This window comes from Salvelinus alpinus, chromosome 26 (genome assembly GCF_045679555.1).
Source record: "Salvelinus alpinus chromosome 26, SLU_Salpinus.1, whole genome shotgun sequence".
Classification (NCBI taxonomy): Eukaryota; Metazoa; Chordata; class Actinopteri; order Salmoniformes; family Salmonidae; genus Salvelinus; species Salvelinus alpinus.
The window spans coordinates 9,967,896-9,991,508 of NC_092111.1; the positions used below are offsets into that span (position 1 = coordinate 9,967,896).

General features: G+C 44.2%; 1 protein-coding gene across 3 annotated transcripts in view; it reads right to left on the reverse strand.

Annotated features, from left to right (window-relative positions):
- Positions 1-23,380, reverse strand: part of LOC139554621 (sodium/potassium-transporting ATPase subunit alpha-3) — a 30,825-nt gene extending 7,445 nt beyond the window's left edge. The window contains exons 1-13 of one of the 3 annotated variants that reach the window (XM_071367578.1): positions 23,089-23,380; positions 22,842-22,924; positions 9,930-10,061; positions 9,163-9,222; positions 8,814-9,017; positions 7,800-7,913; positions 6,774-6,908; positions 6,195-6,312; positions 4,522-4,790; positions 1,831-2,029; positions 1,153-1,397; positions 610-802; positions 22-334 (exon numbers count right to left, since the gene is read on the reverse strand). In XM_071367578.1, the coding sequence (XP_071223679.1) occupies positions 22-334; positions 610-802; positions 1,153-1,397; positions 1,831-2,029; positions 4,522-4,790; positions 6,195-6,312; positions 6,774-6,908; positions 7,800-7,913; positions 8,814-9,017; positions 9,163-9,222; positions 9,930-10,061; positions 22,842-22,847 (1,988 nt within the window). In that variant the 5' untranslated portion in view covers positions 22,848-22,924; positions 23,089-23,380. Of the gene's footprint in view, positions 1-21; positions 335-609; positions 803-1,152; positions 1,398-1,830; positions 2,030-4,521; positions 4,791-6,194; positions 6,313-6,773; positions 6,909-7,799; positions 7,914-8,813; positions 9,018-9,162; positions 9,223-9,929; positions 10,062-22,841; positions 22,982-23,088 lie in introns of those variants that run through there. The other 2 variants (XM_071367581.1, XM_071367579.1) reach the window with 2 other exon arrangements.
- Between the last annotated feature and the right edge of the window lie 233 nt (positions 23,381-23,613).

Consider the following 23,613-nt stretch of genomic DNA (forward strand, 5'->3'; position numbering starts at 1 on the left):
ACACACTCTCTCTCTCCTTACCTGGGATTGACCTGGCTGACAGGGATATTGAGGCGAGAGGCGATGTCCTCCACGGTCTCGTTGCCCTCGGAGATGATGCCCACGCCCTTGGCGATAGCCTTGGCTGTGATTGGATGATCACCGGTCACCATGATGACTTTGATGCCAGCGGAGCGACATTTCCCCACGGCGTCGGGCACGGCTGCACGGGGAGGGTCAATCATGGACATGAGGCCCACGAAGCACAGGTTCTCTGTGGTGAAGTTGACGTCGTCACAGTCGAAGGCAAAGCCCTTGGGGTACTGGTCCTCAGGCATTAGCAGGTGGCAGAAGCCTGGGGAGTGACAGTATTAGATTGGTAGTATTGTCAGTATTAGTGGATGCATTCTGAAAGGCCTCTTTAGGTTCCCATTTCTTACCCTCTTCCCTCTTCTCATCCCTCCCTCCCTCTCTCTCTTACCGAGTACTCTCCCTCCTAGTCCTCCCAGCTCCGTGCAAGCGCCCTGGAACTTTCTATACCTCTCTCCCCCCCTCTTGTTTACCCAGGACTCCCTCCCTCAACCCTCCTCTGTCCTCTCTCCCTCTCTCCCTCTCTCCCTCCTGTCTCACCGAGTACCCGCTCTCCCAGTCCTCCCAGCTCCATGTAGGCGTTCTGGAAGGCCTCCTTCATCTCCTCGTCCATGGGCTGCTCCTTGCCCTGGATCAAGATGGTGGAGCAGCGGTCCAGGATCCTCTCTGGCGCGCCCTTCATCACCAGCAGGTAGCGGTTGTCGGTCTCGTCCTCCGTCTCATGCACAGAGAGCTGGGGAGAGAGAGGCAAGGGGGGAGCACAAACATACACTGTGTTCAACCTCTTATACAAAGCCCTTATACAAACTGTTTATATAAGGATTGAGAACACCCTTGTTTTCCCTGACCATAGCTTCAACCCTAACCCGGACCCAGGTGAGACCAGGGTCAAACCCACATCCACACCTAGGGCCGTATGTATCCAGCTGATTCAGGATCGCTTTTGCCTTTTATAACACAGTGAATAAGATCACATGGATAGGTGTAACCTGATCCTAGATCAGCACTCCTACTCTGAGACGTTTGCTACATACAGCCCCAGGGATCCAGGGTGCGCACTTGTTCCCCATATTGGTCCCTCACCTGGTACTTGTTGGTGGAGTTGAAGGGGATCTCGGCCACCTTCTTGTTCTTCTCCCTCATCTGTCTGACGCTGCCGCAGGACAGCTCGATACATTTCAGCAGCGCGGACTCGGAGGCGTCGCCCGCCACGTCCCTCTTCAGGATTGGAAGCTGATCCTGAGCCGCTTTGAACTGCGCCCGGTTACACAGGGCCGCCACGCGCGCCAGCGCCAACCACGTCTCCGAGCTCTTGTCGAAAGAGGCGCCTGGGGAGAAGAGAGGAAGGAAGAATTGTTCGTGACAGACACATGGTTGTTGCATTCATGTGCTCACAGGCAGCCCTGAAGCCTTCATCAAGGCCTGCATGAATACATGTACTACCATTAAAAAAATGCTAATCCTTTGATACAAGATGTTACAAACAACATAAGGCCAATCTTTGACGGCCTAGTTATTCCCTAACACAGTGGTCTGAAACTTCTGGCTCGGGTGCCACATCAGGCCTGCAAACCACATTACGCTGGTTTGCAAAATTGTATCTAATTCCAGAGACTACAAGACTATCTAAATCACCTAAACGGGTGCCACCGTATGAATAACTGTGTTCACAATATGTATACCTAAGATGTATTGACTTTGATGTTATATAGTGAAGAACATAAACAACGAGTTCAGTGAACTTAAACCCCTCTCTCCTACCAGATTGGTCCTCCGTGGTGTCGGCCTCGTGGATCTGGTTGTCGAACCACATGTGGGCCACGGTCATCCTGTTCTGGGTCAGTGTGCCTGTCTTATCAGAGCAGATGGTGGAGGTGGAGCCCAGGGTCTCCACAGCCTCGAGGTTCTTCACCAGGCAGTTCTTACGAGCCATACGCTTAGCGGTCAGGGTCAGACACACCTGAGAGAGAGAAGAAGAAGAGACAGAAAAAAGAGAGAGACAGAGAAAGGAGAGAGAAAGGAGAGAGAAAAGAGAGAGACAGAGAAAGGAGAGAGAAAAGAGAGAGAAAAGAGAGAGAAAAGAGAGAAGAGAGAAAAGAGAGGAGAGAGAGACAGAAAGGAGAGAAAGGAGAGAGAAAAGAGAGAGACAGAGAAAGGAGAGAGAAAAGAGAGAGACAGAGAAAGGAGAGAGAAAAGAGAGAGACAGAGAAAGGAGAGAGAAAAGAGAGAGACAGAGAAAGGAGAGAGAAAAGAGAGAGACAGAGAAAGGAGAGAGAAAAGAGAGAGAAGAGAGAAAAGAGAGAGAAAAGAGAGAGACAGAGAAATGAGAGAGAAAAGAGAGAGACAGAGAAAGGAGAGAGAAAAAAGAGAAAAGAGAGAGAAAAGAGAGACAGAGAAAGGAGAGAGAAAAGAGAGAAAAGAGAGAGAAAAGAGAGAGACAGAGAGAAAATAGAGAGACAGAGAAAGGAGAGAAAAGAGAGAGAAAAGAGAGAGAAAAGAGAGACAAGAGAGAAAAGAGAGAGACAGAGAAAAGAGAGAGAAAAGAGAGAGACAGAAAAGAGAGAGACAGAGAAAGGAGAGAGAAAAGAGAGAGACAGAGAAAGGAGAGAGAAAAGAGAGAGACAGAGAAAGGAGAAAGAAAAGAGAGAGAAAAGAGAGAAAAGAGAGACAAGAGAGAAAAGAGAGAGACAGAGAAAGGAGAGAAAAGAGAGAGAAAAGAGAGAGAAAAGAGAGAAGAGAGAGACAGAGAAAGGAGAGAGAAAAGAGAGAGACAGAGAAAGGAGAGAGAAAAGAGAGAGACAGAGAAATGAGAGAGAAAAGAGAGAGACAGAGAAACGAGAGAGAAAAGAGGGAGACAGAGAAAGGAGAGAGAAAAGAGAGAGAAAAGAGAGAAAAGAGAGAGACAGCGAAAGGAGAGAAAAGAGAGATAGAGAAAGGAGAGAGAAAAGAGAATCAGAGAAAGGAGAGAGAAAAGAGAGAGAAAAGAGAGAAAAGAGAGAGAAAAGAGAGAGAAAAGAGAGAGACAGAGAAAGGAGAGAGAAAAGAGAGAGACAAGAGAGAAAAGAGAGAGACAGAGAAAAGAGAGAGAAAAGAGAGAGACAGAGAAAGGAGAGAGAAAAGAGAGAGACAGAGAAAGGAGAGAGAAAAGAGAGAGACAAGAGAGAAAAGAGAGAGACAGAGAAAGGAGAGAGAAAAGAGAGACAGAGAAAGGAGAGAGAAAAGAGAGAGACAGAGAAAGCAACAGAGATTGCGAAAAGAAGACGGGGTTGAAAGAAAGCAACAAATAGAGAATGGGAGAAAATGAGAGAAAAGATTAGTACCGAATCATGAACGTAAAAACATGGGATGCACAACTCCAGGTGTAGACACACTAGACCCTCAAACCAATCAACAACTTACTTGCATCTGCAGAGAAGAAACCCATGACAATCCAATACAAGATAACTACACACTTACCCTTGAGACGTGGAGTTGTACAAACCCCCGCCATTCCACCCCCCCGTTCCCTACATTAAAATGCACTCGCGCTAAATCAAATACTGCAGTATATTTCACAGCCCAGAAAGAGAAACGCAGAAAGATAGAAAGAAAGAGAAGGAAAGCCAAGCACAGAGTAAAAAGTCATGCGACTTTCAAAATGGCGGAACGTACCGTGGGCCATACAGGCTACTAGCCAAGCAGCGAGAGTGGCAACAGCCCAGCATTTACATTAACATTAGCCTAGCATTTATCAGTCTCTCTTAACAGTTGTCATAGAAGACAACTGACCAGGGGGAGTCACTGACACTGACTGACGCAGGCGTAGAGAGAGCCTGAAAAAGAGACACAGACACAAAGAGGGAAGAAGAGAGAAAAAGAGAGAGAGATACAGGTACACAAAAATCAAAGGGCTGTGGAGAGAGAGAGAGAGAGAGACAGAGAGAGAGAGAGAGAGAGAGAGAGAGAGAGAGAGAGAGAGAGAGAGAGAGAGAGAGAGAGAAAGAGAGAGAGAGAGAGAGAGAGAGAGAGAGAGAGAGAGAGAGAGAGAGAGAGAGAGAGAGAGAGAGAGAGAGAGAGAGAGAGAGAGAGAGAGAGAGAGAGAGAGAGAGAGAGAGAGAGAGAGAGAGAGAGAGAGAGAGAGAGAGAAAGAGAGATACACTAATAGTGGAGAGATACACCACCACAACCATCAAAGAAGACACGTTGATACAAGCGCCTCTATTATTACAGACAGACGGATAACCGCACAGCGATACTGGAACACATGGAAATATTAGCACAGAGATATAACACACAGAGTAAGAGACAGACAGACAGACAGACACAGAAGTACAACACAAGACACCGACACAGAGGAAAAAGAAGAATACACACACAAACACACAGTCCACTCCTCACTACCCCCCAACTTCCTATCGCAACCCCGTCCACCACACCACACAACACAACAAATCCACCAAAATATCCCCTCACAGTGACAGTAGCCAGCAGGCCCTCGGGCACGTTGGCCACGATGATGCCGATGAGGAAGATGACGGCCTCCAGCCAGGTGTAGCCCAGGCAGACGGCCAGGATGAAGAAGGTGATGCCCAGGAACACGGCCACGCCTGTGATCAGGTGGATGAAGTGCTCGATCTCCTTGGCGATGGGGGTCTTGCCCGACTCCAGGCCGGAGGTGAGGGTGGCGATACGGCCCATGACGGTACGGTCGCCGGTGCACACCACGATGCCACGCGCCGTGCCTGGTGACGGTGAGGAGAAGAGAAGGAAGTTAGATGACTTTACTTGCATGTTATATTGGTGTATCGTCAAAGATTTGGAATACCTTTTGTGGTGCCATGTGTAAAATGATGAGTTACCCCCATACAATGAAAAGCACTTTGAGGAAAAACTCAAAGTGCAAATAAAATGTTTTTAATAATAATTTTTTGTATCACTCCGTTATAGTAAATGTCCCTAAAGTAATCATTCAAAAAATTATAATACTGAACTGCTGAAGTGCTCTTTACTGAAATGCCACTGAAGTATTTCTTATTGCCACCAGTGCAGGTGCCATACACTGTTCTGACCACATGGGGGCGGCATATAACAGTCTATGAAGTAAATCATAGTTCTTTAGTATATTTGGGGCCTACAGGTAACCAGTGCCTGGCCTTAGCTTCATCAGACAACTAAGGCCTAGATTCAATCAGATCAGCGTTAACCTGCCGTAACTGACAATTGCACAGCATATCAGCGTTTTTTGTTTAGGCAATGCTGGATGTGTAACTGCGTTGGAGCTGTCAAATCGGTGAGCGGCTGCTCTTGTGGTCATTGTCACGAAGCCACAGCCATCCCACTCGCTTTAGAAGTTTCCAAAGAGAAAGTGTAGGCTCTATAGAAATAATGACACTCAAATTGAAAAATCATGAAACAAAACAAGAAGTATTTCTACGAGACTAATTGAGGTGTGGATTACATTGCAACATGGCTGCATGGGATTTCTACTAATGCATCTGATGGGCAATGTCCGCGGCAGGTATAACACACAGGCCGATCGTGGCTTCGACCGCTCCAACGCAGTTACGCCTCCGATGTCGCCTAAACAAAAACAAATATATGCTATGCAGTTGTCGCTTACCGCTGGTTAAAGCTGAACTGACTGAATCTAGACCTTCGCCATGTGTGTCCTCCTCTGTTGACACTACCATTAGACCACTGAGCCATAGGGAGACGCTAAGCTAATATTGACACCAGATGGAGTGTTCTCAAAGATGAAGCAATATGGACAGATGGGAAGGAAAAGGGCAGCCAGGGAATTCAAAGAAGAGGGAGGAAGAGAGAGGTGAAAGAAAGAAGGAGAGAGAGACAGAGTGTGCGTGGGCGCTGGGATGGGTGCTTGTTAAAACGGTGGGTGCCTTGTTGCTATGGCAGCCAGCATTTTCCACCTTAAACCCGTTCAGAGGTGGATAAAGAGAAGAAGAAAGAAAACACAGGAATGGAAAGACGACATGTAGAGTGATGGGGCAGTGATGGTTAAGACGACAACAATGATGATGATGATGATGATGATGATGATGATGATGATGATGATGAGAAAAAGGAAATGGGCCAGCAGGAAGAGGAAGAGGGAGATGGGGACGATGCAGTTGCCAAGACGACCGTACCTTCAACACAGTTGGTGGAGAAGAAAGCGACATTGCGGGTCTCCAGGGGGTTGTCATGGGTACAGTCAGGTGACCTGCTCTGGGGTTCTGATTCACCAGTCAGGGAGGAGTTATCCACCTATTGGAGCAGGACAAAATCCAGGGAACTTGATTACAATTTTAAAAAGCTTGTATGTAAAATATGTAGTTGCGTGAGTGTGTGTTATATTTTAATGTGAGCTATGTATGTATATATATATGTGTGTGTGTGTGTGTGTGTGTGTGTGTGTGTGTGTGTGTGTGTGTGTGTGTGTGTGTGTGTGTGTGTGTGTGTGTGTGTGTGTGTGTGTGTGTGTGTGTATTACTATCCTTGACGGTACAGGAAATCCTCAAAAGTCCCCACAAGGATAGAAAAACAAGGAACATTCTCCGAAGGTTATTTTAAGCTTAGGGATTAGGTTTACAATTAGGGGTAGGGTTAGAATTAGGGTTAGGTTTTTTAAATGTGATTTTTTAATCAAATCAATTTTTTGGTCCCCACAAGGATAGTAAAACATATGCTGTGTGTGTGTGTGTGTGTGCCTGTGTGTGTAGGTTTACCTTGCAGCCGTGAGCAGAGACGATCCTGAGGTCGGCGGGGATCCTATCTCCTCCCTTCACCTCCACCAGATCTCCAGCCACCACCTCCTCAGCGTTGATCTGCATCTTCTCGCCCTCACGGATCACCAGCGCTTGCTGTGGACAGAGGAAACCCCAATGGTGAAGTAGGAACCATAAACCAACCATTAACTGACTATACATACAGGTGTAACACTGGGGTAACAGTAAAACCAACTACACGCTATCACTGACCATAAACTAGTCATGATGGGGTTTTATGTTATAACTATGTAATTGCATTGAGACAGGCAGATAGTAGTACACTGTAAAGTAAGCAACTAACCATTGACTGAATATTGACACTGACCATAGAAAGAGTCTGGATAGAAAATGTGTACCTATGGACTGTACGTATGGACTACATAGAGACTGAACATTTGAGCGGATGTCTGAGTGGCTATTAACTCACCACTGAAAGACCGTATGCTTCATGTTCACTTACAAAGACATAGAACAGACTAACCACTGGTTACAATGGCCAAAACAATGTCGGCTATGTGTGTTTTGAGGGGGAACATTTGGATTAGGGTCACAGGTTATTTTGAGTCAGTGCCACAACTACCCCACCCATTGTCATCTAGTTTGGATTATAATCTGTAAAACACATATGATGAGACTAATAGGATTGGAATTAGTATTACAGACACTGAGCCCTACGGTCAGGGATCATCAACTAGATTCATGGCCGTTTCTTTCTCGAGCGGATGGTCTGGGAACATAATTACAAATAATTTGTAGACTCCAAATTGACCGCAAGATGCCCAAACAGTTATAACATTTGACTAATACATGATCATTTCTTGCTTACATTGGTATATGATCACACATATCTCTATACGTGGGAATATTTTGGAACAGATTTCCAGAATTAAAATCACTTGGAGTTGATTTGTTTTACGGTCTTTTATGTCGGAATGTAGGAGACAATAGGATAGGGTGTTAAGGTCTAAGAAGAGGTTTGTTTACCTGGGGCACCATGTTCTTGAAGGACTCCATGATTTTGGAGCTCTTTGCCTCCTGGAAGTAGGAGAAACAGCCGGTGATGATGACCACAGCCGAGAGAACGATACCCAGGTACAACTGGAGAGCGAGAACGCAGCAAACAATGTAAAAAACAAACAGTATTGGAACATTTTATACAAATGTTCTTATAACTATTATGTCCTTCTACTAATGTTTTTCAAATAACATTTTCCCAGGACATTTTAAAAGCATTCATGGGATGTTGTCATGCTAAAGTTAGTTGAAAACCAAATTGGGACTCCATTGGAACGTTACCTAACGTTGCAGGAACGTTCACTGTTTGCTGGGAGAAATATAACTTCATTGTTTGATCATGTTAATATGGTGCCTAGCTTTTTAATTCATTTAGGTTTGGTTGAACTATATGGCTGGATCTAAAATGGCACATGCCATGCAGGGTTGGGGTCAATTCAGAATTGAATTGAGAATGGCTGATCAATTCCAATTCAGTTCTTGAATTTTGATTGAAATAGTACACAGGATGCAGAATTATTTGAATTTGAATGCATGGAAAATATATAGGATAGGAAATAAATCATTGATAAATTCAATGAAATTCGTGGAAATTCAAATGCCTCATTTAGTATTACCCAGGTACAACTGGAGAGAGAGAGAGAGCAAGGAGAGAGAGAAATATTGTTTAACCATTTATCATTTTTGATGGTGCCTATACTTCCCATTCATTTAGAGTTGGTTGAACCATATTGCTGGATCTAAGAAACACACGGGACTCTGACTCATCTCAACACTAGACACTTCCTTGTTCACCAAGTCATAGAGTTCCCCAAATATTTTAGTGCCAAGTAAGAATCAGCCACAACCTCCCAAGTTGAATCCTAATGCTACATTTTGGAAACACTACATTAAGCTGAACCCAAAAGACCATCTATAACCTTGCATCCCTTTGTCCCCTGCCAAGTGATAATGGTGGCCATTTTGTGGGGGTCTGTCACTCACATTGTCTCCTGCGGGCTCGTCCTCGGTGGCGGCCTGGATGGCGTAGGCCAGGAAACAGAGGATGGCGCCAGTCCACAGCAGGATGGAGAAGCCACCGAACAGCTGGCGACAGAACTTGATCCACTCGGGGGTGGTGGGGGGAGGTGTGAGGGCGTTGGGGCCGTCACGAGCCAGGTACTCAGCGGCCTTAGCGTTGGTCAGACCCTGACGGGGGGGTGAGAGAGGAGGGAGGCTGATATTGTGGCTGATATTTTGTGTGACAACTGATATTACCATTAATGTTCTAATATGTTTCGTTTTAAAAGCCCCAACACAGGTTTTGGGAAAAGTCTTGAGGTGATGAACTTACCTGGACTATGTCGGTAGAGTACTTCTGGCATACCTCCTCGATGGACATCTTGTGTTCCGTCTATTAGAGAAAAGTTGAAACATTGAATAAATCTCTAGTTTTAACTACATTCTCGCGAATATATATTGTGAATAGCGCTGGAGACATTTTCCGGCTGAGTTTCAGAGGGATATTAATATTCTCATGGTTTGGCCTTATGCCTCATAACAGAGTAAATCTTCTTCAAACAGGATTAGTTTATATTGGAAGTGCCTCTCGCCACAAACTACTATTCGTACAAGAAAAAAACTATTTTCCTTTGCTTGACACCCATGAGATTAATTTACTGCCAACAATAAAATAGATTTTCAGGAATACAGGCTGCCAAAATCCATTGTCCAAACATCTGAGAAGTCATTTATTAACAACTTTGTTGCTGTCCCAAACAGAATACATAAAGACTGCCCACGGGGAACACACAGGCTGCATCAACGTTGCTTCCACGTCACTTCAATGAAATTACATTGAACCAACGTGGAATAGACGTTGAATTGATGTCTGTGCCCAGTGGGTGCTCTTTAGGATAGTGTTTCTCAAACTGTTATTATACCAGTGTCCTTCCTCCTTAGGCTAAAACTAACACTCTAGATGAATCTAAATTCGTTTCAGCTACCCATCTGAGGGACCAGTTAGCAACATCCCAGGGACCAGTGCCGGTCGCAGGACACACTGCTCGAGGCCACGGTGCACTGACAGGAAACAGGAAGTAGGAATGATGCACTACATACCAAGGGAACTTCCTTCTTCAATTCCTCCATGTCCTTGATCTTCTTGTCTGCCTTGGAGTCCGCCTTCTTGGGGGACTCCTTCTCGTCCTTCTCCGTCGTGGTGGCCACGCGGTAGCTGTCTGACCGTCCATACTGCAAGACAAACAAAGAGAGTCTCAGAACACCGATCCCTGACTAGTCCATATTTTACATAGAAAAAAGGTTGGTTAATACACCGTGTGGGTCAGCTAATCCCACAAACCACCATTTTAGGCTGTGAATGCCTCAATGCTGCCGTAGTAACTTTGAGTATGGCAGTGAAGTGGGCTTCCTGGTGTCAGCTGGTGTCCAACGTGCACCACAAGCTAAAGCCACAATTACATAGGAATTCATGCACTCAGATAACCCACAATATCACTGTTAGCTACTTGAGTGTGGGCCACAATCAAACAAGCAAACAGAGAATGAAGTGCAAGGCTGACATAATTATATGATTGGGCATAGCTCCGTAAATATTTTCCACTCTAGCTTTGTATATTCCACATGAAAATGATCACAGTATAACAGCCAGGAGGATGTGTGTATGACATGGTCCAGAATGGAAGGTTTTGTCTAATCAGGACCAATTGGTTATGCTTTAAAACTAGGCTACTTTACTAGGCGTCTCCTATAGGTAGTGCACTATCCAAATTCCCACCACTTGAGAGTGTTTCATTTCCCAGTTGAAAATGTTTATGTTTCCCAACATTAAAGGTATGGTCCAAGGAGTGACCAAGTGGATTCACAGTAAACACCCATTTTGTGATTTTCTTGTCAGATCGGTTTTGGTATCTCAACAGGAAAGGCTGCATTCGTGCCAGGTTCACCCCACCTTTGTCTTTTATGGTAAATATTTTTTTTGTTAACATGATTGAAGGCTTCTTCCTTTAAATATTGAAGTTTGAAGTCCGAACTTTGTAAATACGTACAGTGATCAACGTCACTTTGGAACATTAGCGCCATTTTGTAAATGACTGTAACCACCTCTACCCACCTGCCTCCTGCTGCTTCGTTTCCCTGAAGACTGCTACAAGCTCCCTATTTAACAGTAAGTGATGAGTTAATGATTTCCTGCATAATGAAAAGGCACCCAAACATGCTTTCTTCCTCTACCATTCCCACCCTCTATTACTCCCACCACACCCTCCCTCTATTACTCCCTCCACACCCTCCCTCTATTACTCCCACCACACCCTCCCTCTATTACTCCCTCCACACCCTCCCTCTATTACTCCCACCACACCCTCCCTCTATTACTCCCTCCACACCCTCCCTCTATTACTCCCACCACACCCTCCCTCTATTACTCCCTCCACACCCTCCCTCTATTACTCCCACCACACCCACCCTCTATTACTCCCTCCACACCCTCCCTCTATTACTCCCTCCACACCCTCCCTCTATTACTCCCACCACACCCTCCCTCTATTACTCCCTCCACACCCTCCCTCTATTACTCCCACCACACCCTCCCTCTATTACTCCCTCCACACCCTCCCTCTATTACTCCCACCACACCCTCCCTCTATTACTCCCTCCACACCCTCCCTCTATTACTCCCTCCACACCCACCCTCTATTACTCCCTCCACACCCACCCTCTATTACTCCCTCCACACCCTCCCTCTATTACTCCCTCCACACCCTCCCTCTATTACTCCCTCCACACCCACCCTCTATTACTCCCTCCACACCCACCCTCTATTACTCCCTCCACACCCTCCCTCTATTACTCCCTCCACACCCTCCCTCTATTACTCCCTCCACACCCACCCTCTATTACTCCCTCCACACCCTCCCTCTATTACTCCCTCCACACCCACCCTCTATTACTCCCTCCACACCCTCCCTCTATTACTCCCTCCACACCCTCCCTCTATTACTCCCTCCACACCCACCCTCTATTACTCCCTCCACACCCACCCTCTATTACTCCCTCCACACCCACCCTCTATTACTCCCTCCACACCCACCCTCTATTACTCCCTCCACACCCTCCCTCTATTACTCCCTCCACACCCTCCCTCTATTACTCCCTCCACACCCACCCTCTATTACTCCCTCCACTACTCCCTCCACACCCTCCCTCTATTACTCCCTCCACACCCACCCTCTATTACTCCCTCCACACCCTCCCTCTATTACTCCCTCCACACCCTCCCTCTATTACTCCCTCCACACCCTCCCTCTATTACTCCCTCCACACCCTCCCTCTATTACTCCCACCACACCCTCCCTCTATTACTCCCTCCACACCCTCCCTCTATTACTCCCACCACACCCACCCTCTATTACTCCCTCCACACCCTCCCTCTATTACTCCCTCCACACCCACCCTGTATTACTCCCTCCACACCCTCCCTCTATTACTCCCTCCACACCCTCCCTCTATTACTCCCTCCACACCCACCCTCTATTTCACTGTTTCTGTCTCTCCTTTCATCTCTCTCTCCCAAACTCTCTTCACATCCCTCCCGCTTTCTCTCCTCCATGGACAATGCGAGCCTTGTGAGAGTACAGTGCCACAGTGGCAGCAGTGAGAGGGACCTCACATGGTTGTTTCTATGGAAAGCGCATGACAGTGGCCCTGTGGCTCCAGGGGCCATGATGATCAGGGAGACTACGGACCACAGCAAGTACTGAGAACGTCCTGAGAGGAGAATTGGTCAATGATAGACCTACTAAACTATGCGCCTTATATGTGTGTGTATGTGTTTACATGCCTCTTGTACACTACATGACCAAAAGTAGTTGCTATGGATGGGTTTGAAAATGTCACGGTGTACAATGACACCCAAGACAGATAGAACATGGAATAAGGCCGTACAAAATGATTTAAACAAACACACTATGCAGTATGTCTTTGTACAGTGTATTTGGAAAGTATTCAGACCCCTTGACTTTTCCCACATTTTGTTACGTTACAGCCTTATTCTAAAATGGATTCAATTTTGTCCCTCATCAATCTACACACAAAACCCCAGACTGACAAAGCATAACCATTTTTTTTTTTTTATGTTTGCAAATGTATTAAATATTTTTTTAAATGGTGGGCCTCCCGAGTCGAAAAGATTTCTAAGGCACTGCATCGCAGTGCTAGAGGCGTCACTACAGACCCGGGTTCGATCCTGGGCTGTATCACAACCGGCCGTGATTGGAAGTCCCACAGGGCGGCGCACAATTGGCCCAGCGTTGTCCGGGTTAGGGGAGAGTTTGGCCGGGGTCTTTACTTGACTCATCTCACTCTAGCGACTCCTTGTGGTGGGCCGGGCGCCAACAGGCTGACCTCTGTCGTCAGTTGAAAGGTGTTTCCTCCAACACATTGGTGCAGCTGGCTTCCAGGTTATGCAGGTGGGTGTTAAGAAGCGCGGTTTGGCCGCTCATGTTTCGGAGGACGCATGACTCGACCTTCGCCTCCCGAGCCGGTTGGGGAGTTGGAGCACATCATGGCTTTCCAAATGCACTGTATGTGCCTATCTGTGCCATTATGTGCCATATGGTCCTAATACATACAAGTGGCAATGTATCGTCTCAACTTTAGGGTCTCTATTCAATCACAGTAAGACAGTAAAATACACTATGAGCAGGCTTTGGGTTTCGTCCCTGATACATTCACGCTGTATCCATCTTGTGCAGTCCACAAGGTAATCACGCGTCATGGCTGAATTACAGTCTGCATCGCTTGATCAAACACTAGACATTGCCACTCAGGGGAGAGATTCAAAAGCATGCAGATATGGATGTATAACCTGTCCTATGAGACAACTTCAAATCGTTGTATCAGAGCTAAATCCCGCAGCTTGACATTTTACAAGATGTGCATCACAGGAGCCTTTGGTGGTTCATCTTCCTACTACATCTGCTTCTGTTTCCCAGAATCTAACACAAACCAGGAAGTACCCCTGAGTCCTCCACAGTAGAGCCAAAATGTCCTCCACTAAACCCCTCAGTTGCCTAGCCTACCACTGACTGACTATGCTGATAATCCACTTAAGTCCCTTTGCTCTCAAATTAATTTTGAAAAGGCAGAGGGGGGGGGGGGGGGGGGGGGGGGTGAGAAAGGACATTTGGGAGAGGTCTTATCTGTAGGTTTAATCCAGACTTTTGTCTGCTATGGCAACGGTTTGTGTTTGTTTTCTATTCTGGTAAACTAGCACATCTCGTGGTTTGCTGTTAAACTACCAACATCCTGTTACTCTGCGCTCTTGTTTCTATTAGAATCCACTTGCAATTACTGATAATCATTAAGATAAGAGCGTCTGCTAAATGACTTAAATGTAAATGATATAGCGACCTAAATACTAGGTCATATTGTGTGTGAGGTGTTGTTGTACAGTATGGCTGTTATTGTAATGGTAGGTGTAAGAGTGTGTGTATATGTGCCTTTACTTATTTGTATATGAAGTATTCAGTGTGTGTGTATGTGTGCCTTTACATATTTGTATATGAAGTATTCAGTGTGTGTGTGTATGTGTGCCTTTACATATTTGTATATGAAGTATTCAGTGTGTGTGTTTGTGTGCCTTTACTTATTTGTATATGAAGTATTCAGTGTGTGTGTATGTATGTGTGCCTTTACATATTTGTATATGAAGTATTCAGTGTGTGTGTGTATGTGTGCCTTTACATATTTGTATATGAAGTATTCAGTGTGTGTGTGTGTATGTGTGCCTTTACATATTTGTATATGAAGTATACAGTGTGTGTGTATGTGTACCTTTACATATTTGTATATAAAGTATTCAGTGTGTGTGTGTGTGTATGTGTGGCTTTACTTATTTGTATATGAAGTATTCAGTATCTGTGTATGTGAATCAGTATGATGTTGGGTCGGTGTGAAGCTCTATGTGTGAGCGTGTCCCCATTTGTGTTTGCGCATGTGTGTGTTTGTGCATGTGTGTGTTTGCGTGCGTGAGTGAGTGATGTGAGGAGGGATAGTGTGAAGATCTGGAGCAGGAGGTGGGATTACCACTGTTTACTACAGTATAGGACAAACCCACTGAACAATATAGTAATCCTTACTCTCTTTTATTCCCTCTCTCTCTCTCGTCTTCTATCATTCTGATGTTCTACCCCTATCTCTCTTAATCGCTTTCACCTTCGACTCCATTTTTTCTCTCCCCTATCTTCTATCACTTACACGTATTCACTCATTCCCTTGCTCACAAAGAGCTGAATAATTCTGAAAAGAGTGCATGATTCAAGGGAAACTTTGAGCTGTGTAAACCTTTCTCATGTTGGGATTCATCTTAAAGTCACTCAACCACATACCGTTTGCGGCAGCGGTGGGATTTGAACACAGGTTCCAGACTGGAACCTATATCCAGCACTACAAGCCCAATCACTGAGTCATTTACTCACCCATTCACACACATCCTTTTTTACCCAGTCATTCTGTGAATTCATAACATATGCACCAATACAGACAATTGATTATACAACCATCCACTCGTGATATTGACTGCTTCCTCGCTCAATTCCATTGGCTATTCCCTCTCTGCCCCCAGCCCACTACACACACGTGTAACCTACATATCCATTCATAGTCAAGGCTGATGGCCAAGAGTCTTTCCACTCAGGCACACACTAGCCCGACTTGTTCATTAGAAGGACCCTTGCTCAGCACTAACCCCTGCCTGCACTTTGGTACAGGCTCGACCTGAGGAATTTCTAAGAAGAAATTCTCAGAGTATGAGTGCTGATATAGGATCAGTTTTAGATCATGATGAATGAGATTACATTGAAAGGCGGGACCTGATTCTAGATCAAAACTCCTTGTCTCACACACTATGAATTTGGGCTGAGCATAATGCCTTATCCCAATACACCAGCAGTAGCCTACAGGTATGCAGATTAAAGCTGTTTAATCTGTCATTTCCTACACAACAATTGGTAATACCCAAGAATCCATGCCACAGGCTAGAAAATGGGCCACAGGGTTGCAGAAGCTGTGTTTAACCTGTAGTTTCCTATGAAACAAGTGTTGATACCCAAGACAGAGGAAGTACAGTTTCCGTACCAGTGCAGACATGCTCTAGAATATTTCAGAGTGCTTTGCCACAGACTATATCCTGTAGACCACAGACCTCTCTTCCACAGAGAAGCAGATTATCACTACACACCGATCAGTGGATCGACCTAGAAAACACTGACGCACACTGACCAGAGACCCCCCCCCCCCTCCCTACATTGCCACCTCCCCAGAAGCCCACCCATCTGTCTCTCTCTTTTCTCCTCTGATCGGTTCATCCAGTGTGGTGGGGTAGGGGCTTTCATTAAATGAGATACATTGATGTAAGTACATCGTTTACTTGATAGTGTTCGGCATGTGATTGCGTTAAGCGTATGATGTTAAGTTTGATCGCCCTCGCTGTTTGACTGTGCTTTAAGACAGGGCTGCATATGGGTTGAATGGCATTTCACTCATTCACTTCTAGAAAGCCTACTTATCTCACCTCTTGCTTTAATCCTACTGATCCCTAGAGACACCTCATATCTCTAAAGCCCACTGGTCAAACACACTGTTTGACCAAAATGGCTACTATTGACTGAATGAGATTGACAGACCTGGCCACAAATGAGCCAGGTTTCCTGGCAACGGCCAATCCCTGGTTAAGAAATATTAATCTAATTGACCACCATTTAACCGATGCATCACCAAGCTATTCTATTTACCCTGATGGAAAACCAGTAAAAGCCAGTCTTCACACCTCTGACAGGAAGTGATGTCATGTTCGCCATACATGGAAATCAATGACGGCCTTCCACTACTAGGACATGGTTTATTGGATGTCCCTGATTCCTGACGTACATTAGAGCAGTATGGATCACACACACACACACACACACACACACACACACACACACACACACACACACACACACACACACACACACACACACACACACACACACACAGCTGTTGGAAACCAGACATGCAGGATACAAGAGGTCCCATCAACGCAGATGAGATAGGCCTATAGGCCTGTTGACAGGACTGCATTATTCAACGGTCTATAATCACCCTCTCCACTGGCACTGGTGACTCATACATACAAGGAGTTCCCCCCCGTCACCAACGCCTTGACACACCGCTGCATTTGAACGCAACTTTGAATGCAATGTCACCACTTTTTTTTGGGGGGGGGGGGCTGTATGGTTATGTATTGGTCATGATGATACGCAACACGCAGCAATGTTCAAATTGTAGACATTGTCTAAATCTTCATCAAAACCATGCCTCAATGTGAAAAACATTCCATCTCAGAATCTCAATGTAGAATGATTTACAATTCTGTATTGAGATTTTTGGACAGTTACACAGAAAGTGTTACTTTGATGTCTATAAAACGTAAATGTTGTACTCTAGTATAGGCTCACGTTTAACCAACATAGATTCATCTGATGCATAATGGTTGTACAACCACTGTACAACTGAAACGGATTTATTGGTTTGACAATTGGGGCAAGGGTGTTGCTCAACCAATCACAACAGAGGAGGGGCGGGGAGGAGAATGCAAATGAGAGCTATATCATGGACACACTACGACACTTGCTGTAGTCATCAAAGTGGAGACCATGTGGCTTATTGGCTGTCCTCAGGTTATTCAGATTCCAGACTAGTTCAATAAATCAGACATTGATAGAGAGGAGACAAACCAATACAGGTCCTATAACTTAGCGGATGCTGTCAAGAAACGTTACACATTACATACAGCGCATTCAGAAAGTATTCAGACCCCTTGACTTTTTCCACATTTTGTTACGTTACAGCCTTATTCTAAAATTGATTAAATAAATAAACATTCTCATCAATCTACACACAATACCCCATTATGACATTTGCAAATGTATCAAAAATAAAAAACAGAAATACCTTATTTACATAACTATTCAAACCCTTTGCCATGAGACTCGAACTTGAGCTCAGGAGCATCCTGTTTCCATTGATCATTGGAGTCCACCTGTGGTAAATACAATTGATTGGATATGATTTGGAAAGGCACACACCTGTCTATATAAGGTCCCTAACCCATGTCAGAGAAAAAACCAAGCCATGAGGTCGAAGAAATTGTCCATAGAGCTCCGAGACAGGATTATGTGGATGCACAGATCTGGGGAAGGGTACAAAAACATTTCTGCAGTATTGAATGTCCCCAAGAAGACAATGGCCTCCATCATTCTTAAATGGAAGAAGTTTGGAACCACCAAAACTCTTCCTACAGCTGGCCGCCCTGCCAAACTGAGCAATCGGGGGAGAAGGGCCTTGGTCAGGGACATGACCAAGAACCAGATGGTCACTCTGAAAGAGCTCCATAGTTCTTCTGTGGAGATGGGAAAACCTTCCAGAAGGACAACAATCTCTGCAGCACTCCACCAATCAGGCCTTATGGTAGTGGCCAGACGAAAGCCACTCCTCAGTAAAAGGCACATGACAGCCCACTTGGAGTTTGCCAAAAGGCCCCTAAAGGACTCTCAGACTAGGAGAACCAAGATTCTCTGGTGTGATGAAACCAAGATTGAACTCTTTGGCCTAAATGCCAAGCGTTATATCTGGAGGAAACCTGGCACCATTTCTATGGTGAAGCAAGGTGGTGGCAGCATCATACTGTGGGGATGTTTTTCAGTGGCAGAGACTGGAAGACCAGTCAGGATCGAGGGAAAGATGAACGGAGCAAAGTACAGAGAGATCTTTGATGAAAACCTGTTCCAGAGCACGCAGGACCTCCGACTGGGGCGGAGGTTCACCTTCCATCAGGACAACGACCCTAAGCACACAGCCAAGACAAGGCAGGAGTGGCTTCGGGACAAGTCTCCGAATTTCCTTGAGTAGCCCAGCCAGAGCCCGGACTTGAATCCTATCGAACATCTCTGGAGAGTCCTGAAAATAGCCGTGCAGCGACGCTCCCCATCCAACCTGACAGAGCTTGAGAGGATCTGCAGAGAAGAATGGGAGAAACTCCCCAAATACAGGTGTGCCAAGCTTGTAGCGTCATACCCAAGAAGACCCGAGGCTGTAATCGCTGCCAAAAGGGCTTCAACAAAGTACTGAATAAAGAGTCTGAATACTTATGTAGATGTGATATTTCAGTTTTACATTTTTTATCAATTTGAAAAACAAATCTTAAAACCAGTTTTTGCTTTGTCATTATGGGGTATTGTGTGTAGATTGATGAGGGGGAAAAATGATTTAATCTATTTTAGAATAAGGCTGTAACGTAAGAAAATGTGGAAAAGTCAAGGGGTCTGAATACTTTCTGAATGCACTGCATAGGGCAAGCTATATGCAGTAGTCACGGCAGATTACTGTATACATATAGCAGAACTGCCCCCCTCAATGTACATCTTCTGTCTCACACATACATGCAGTACATACATACAGTGGGGAGAACAAGTATTTGATACACTGCCGATTTTGCAGGTTTTCCTACTTACAAAGCATGTAGAGGTCTGTCATTTTTATCATAGGTACACTTCAACTGTGAGAGACGGAATCTAAAACAAAAATCCAGAAAATCACATTGTATGATTTTTAAGTAATTAATTTGCATTGTCCTAACCGACTTCCCAAAACTATAGTTTGTTAACTTCTCTAGGATATTACTGGCCAAAAGCCAGTAAAAATGCAGAGTGACAAATTCAAATATATTACTATAAAAATCTAACTTTCATGAAATCACACATGAAAGACACCAAATTAAAGCTACACTTGTTGTGAATCCAGCCAACATGTCTGATTTCAAAAAGGATTTACGGCGAAAGCGCACCAAACGATTATGTTAGGTCAGTACATAGCCACAGAAAAACACAGCCATTTTTCCAGCCAAAGAGAGGAATAACAAAAAGCAGAAATAGAGATACAATTAATCACTAACCTTTGATGATCTTCATCAGATGACACTCATAGGACTTCATGTTACAAAATACATGTATGTTTTGTTCGGTAAAGTTCATATTTATATCCAAAAATCTGAGTTTAGGTGGGACGCTACTGTCTCACTTGGCAAAAAGCCAGAGAAAATGCAGAGCGCCAAATTCAAATTATTTACTATGAAAATTACTATAAAAATCAAACTTTCATTAAATCACACATGAAAGATACCAAATTAAAGCTACACTGGTTGTGAATCCAGCCAACATGTCAGAATTCAAATAGGCTTTTCGGCGAAAGCAAACAATGCTATTATCTGAGGATAGCACAATAGTAAACAAAGACAGAGAAGCATATTTCAACCCTGCAGGCGCGACACAAAACGCAGAAATAAAAATATAATTCATGCCTTACCTTTGACGAGCTTCTGTTGTTGGCACTCCAATATGTCCCATAAACATCACAAATGGTCCTTTTGTTTGATTAATTCCGTCGATATATATCCAAAATGTCAATTTATTTGGCGCGTTTGATCCAGAAAAACACCAGTTCCAACTTGCTCAAACGTGACTACAAAATATCTCAAGGGTTACCTGTAAACTTTGCCAAAAAATGTCAAACTACTTTTGTAATACAACTTTAGGTATTTTTTAACGTTAATAATCGATAAAATTGAAGACGGGATGATCTGTGTTCAATACAGGATTAAAACCAACTATAGCTAGCTTTCTGGTCACGCGCTTCTATCTAACAGGACACTTCATGTGACTCCTGTTCAAGATGGCCGTACTTCTTCATTACACAAAGGAATAACCTCAACCAATTTCTCAAGACTGTTGACATCCAGTGGAAGCGGTAGGAACTGCAAGCAGGTCCCTTAGAACTCTGGTTTCCCAATGAAACCTAATTGAAAAGAGTGACCTCAAAAAAAAAAAAATCTGAATGGTTTGTCCTCGGGATTTCACCTTCTAAATAAGTTCTGTTATACTCACAGACATGATTCAAACAGTTTTAGAAACTTCAAAGTGTTTTCTATCCAAATCTACTAACAATATGCATATCTTATCTTCTGGGGATGAGTAGCTGGCAGTTGAATTTGGGTATGCTTTTCATCCAAATGTGAAAATGCTACCCCCTATCCTAGAGAAGTTAACAAGAAATTTGTGGAGGTGTTAAAAAACGAGTTTTAATAACTCCAACCTAAGTGTATGTAAACTTCCGACATCAACTGGATGTATACTGTAGCTAAGAAAGTAATACTAAGTGTATGTTGTGTAGTAAGTTGTTAGTAGCCTCTCCCTAATAATTTGGTCTATTTTCACCTTTTAATTTCGCCTACTGTTCTAACTTGGTGGTGCACATGTAGCCTATAACCTGTTTTTGAGAAATGTAATCATTGAATATTGTAAGAGCTTTCATTGTCTGCTTATATGCCCCCTTTATTTATCCTATGGTTCTGACTTGGTGTACAGGGAGAACACTGTAAGAACGCCCATGTTCTGAATTCTGTCACTGTACATTTCAAAAGTAATGTCTTAATCAAAATTACAGATTGCCTCTTATCTGCTTGTCTTCCCCTTATGCCATAGCGTGTACATTTCAATTGTCAGTAGAAACCACATTTGTTTAAGCAAGTCAGCCATATCAGTTATGGATTTTTAAAAGGCAGTAAATGAGAATGAATGAGCTGTTTCGTTGCCAGACAACGCTCCGCTGATAGCCAGGTGTAGCAGTGGTATAGTGCAATTAATGTATTGTTTAGTGTTGTGTAGTGGCTTTGCTGGCACGCATCCCACATAATTTTGTTTTGCCCCACCAAGATTTACATGCCAAAATCGCCACTGGAAATGAGCAAGGTTTTCTGTTACAATCATGCACTGGCATGCTCGATTATTAGGCTATGACAACCTCCCTAACCCACATCGAAATGGGGAATTGTGCATCCATTTTGACCCCGATTGGTACGCCAACCGAACCTCTCCACTAATTCCTTTTCGGTATATCCATAAGCAACGACTTTCACAGCTTCCGTGACTTAAAATATGACTCTGTAGGATGGGTATAAAACAAGTGTTCGACAATTCAAATATTATCTATCGGCATTTAGTATCCCACACCCACCCTCTGAATGTGTCCCTGTCGCCTCCCCATCAATTCCAAATTACAATCACGGAGGCCATCAGTGTGCAATAAAAGCAAGGGGTCAAAACGTGAAACAAAATTATGACAACCAGACTCATAATGTAATGGAATTAGACCTATTTAGATTTAATGCGATGTCGAGGATTGATAAGGTTGTCCGCCATCCTTACTGCATCACCATTGCCTTTCTTCGGTAGCCTAGCCTAAATATTGTAATTCTTCTTGGCAATATCTATATGTGCTATTCAAATTCAATGGAATATAGTTTCCAAATAGTGAATGGCCAAAAAAAACATCCGGCTAATTTGGGATTTGGGTTTAGAGAACAGCTTGTTTTCAATTTGGCACGAGGTCCATCCATCGATAGCCTACAGATGTTTAGCGTTATTAATGTCCATTTTGGAGCGGGAATGAAACAACAGATTCCCCTCTCCCGGTAACTCCATTATGACGCACCGACTGGCGTCTGGAGAGGAGAAGACTGGAAGTGTGTCGCGGATCGGTTCGGGTGCAATTCGGAAAATAGGGCAGATAGCAGATTATAACAATGTCAGTAATGTTGCTATTTAACACAGACATGGCAAGAAAATATAAGGTAACGAAAGAATAGACAGTAATTAAAGGTATTGGACTGTAATTCGTGCAATTGCATTGAATCAACATATACATAAATAGCTACACTACACACGTTTAACAGTCATGCAAGTAAAATCACACCAATTTGCCATAGTTTCACAAGAAATCGAAATCCTATAGTGGACTATGCCATTCTAATATGATATTTATTCTTTTTCACGTGCGTTACACATGCCTCATAGGTTACAGCTATCCATTCATGGACTCATTGTTACGCACACCAATTAGAATGGAAATAGTCCTTACCCCCATCTCCGCTCAGTCAGTCGGGTATCCTCAGCAGATGAAACTGTTTTAGGCTGGATTCAAGCAGACTAGCTGATAGTAGGCTATAGTATAAAAACAGAAGAGTAAACTGTAACTCGACCAATTTGAGGAACAAACGCTTTTCTCCCTGACACAATTGGCCTTTGCTCTAATAATAAATGATCAGATCTCATTTAAAAGAGGAACGGCATAGGAATACGTGAGAAGGCAAGGTTTCATTGAATACCTATGCAAAGTTGCATTCGCCTCCCCACAAAAAAATAAAAGCGAATTAAAGGGGCCGTTTTAGGTGTAATATACAATTACAGGCATCCTAGCAATAAGCGCTGCTCAGTATCACGTGAAAATGATACCAGGTCAAATTGAAGAGCCGAGCGTCTTGGTTAGCGATATTCGGATTCTGTCTCCCTCCGCTGCTATGCCCAGCTGCCGCCCTTTCCACTCTCCACACCACTCCGCGTGTGAAAGAAATGCCAGTGGGTGTGTGAGATGCACTGGCACTCCCATAGACACGCAAAGCAGGACAGACCTATTGCAAGTGCGCTATGTAATCAGTCGCACTCGCAACTATAATCCAACCACAGACCATTCTGCGCCACAATAGGTCGCATTACAAAAAGACAATTGACAGATCACCAGTCCAATTTTGCTTCAGGATGGTCAAACATTTGCCAATAATTGAAGTGAGAGAAGGCTTGACAGATCAACTGTCTAACAACTATGAAAACTTTTATACTTTCATACTTAGTAG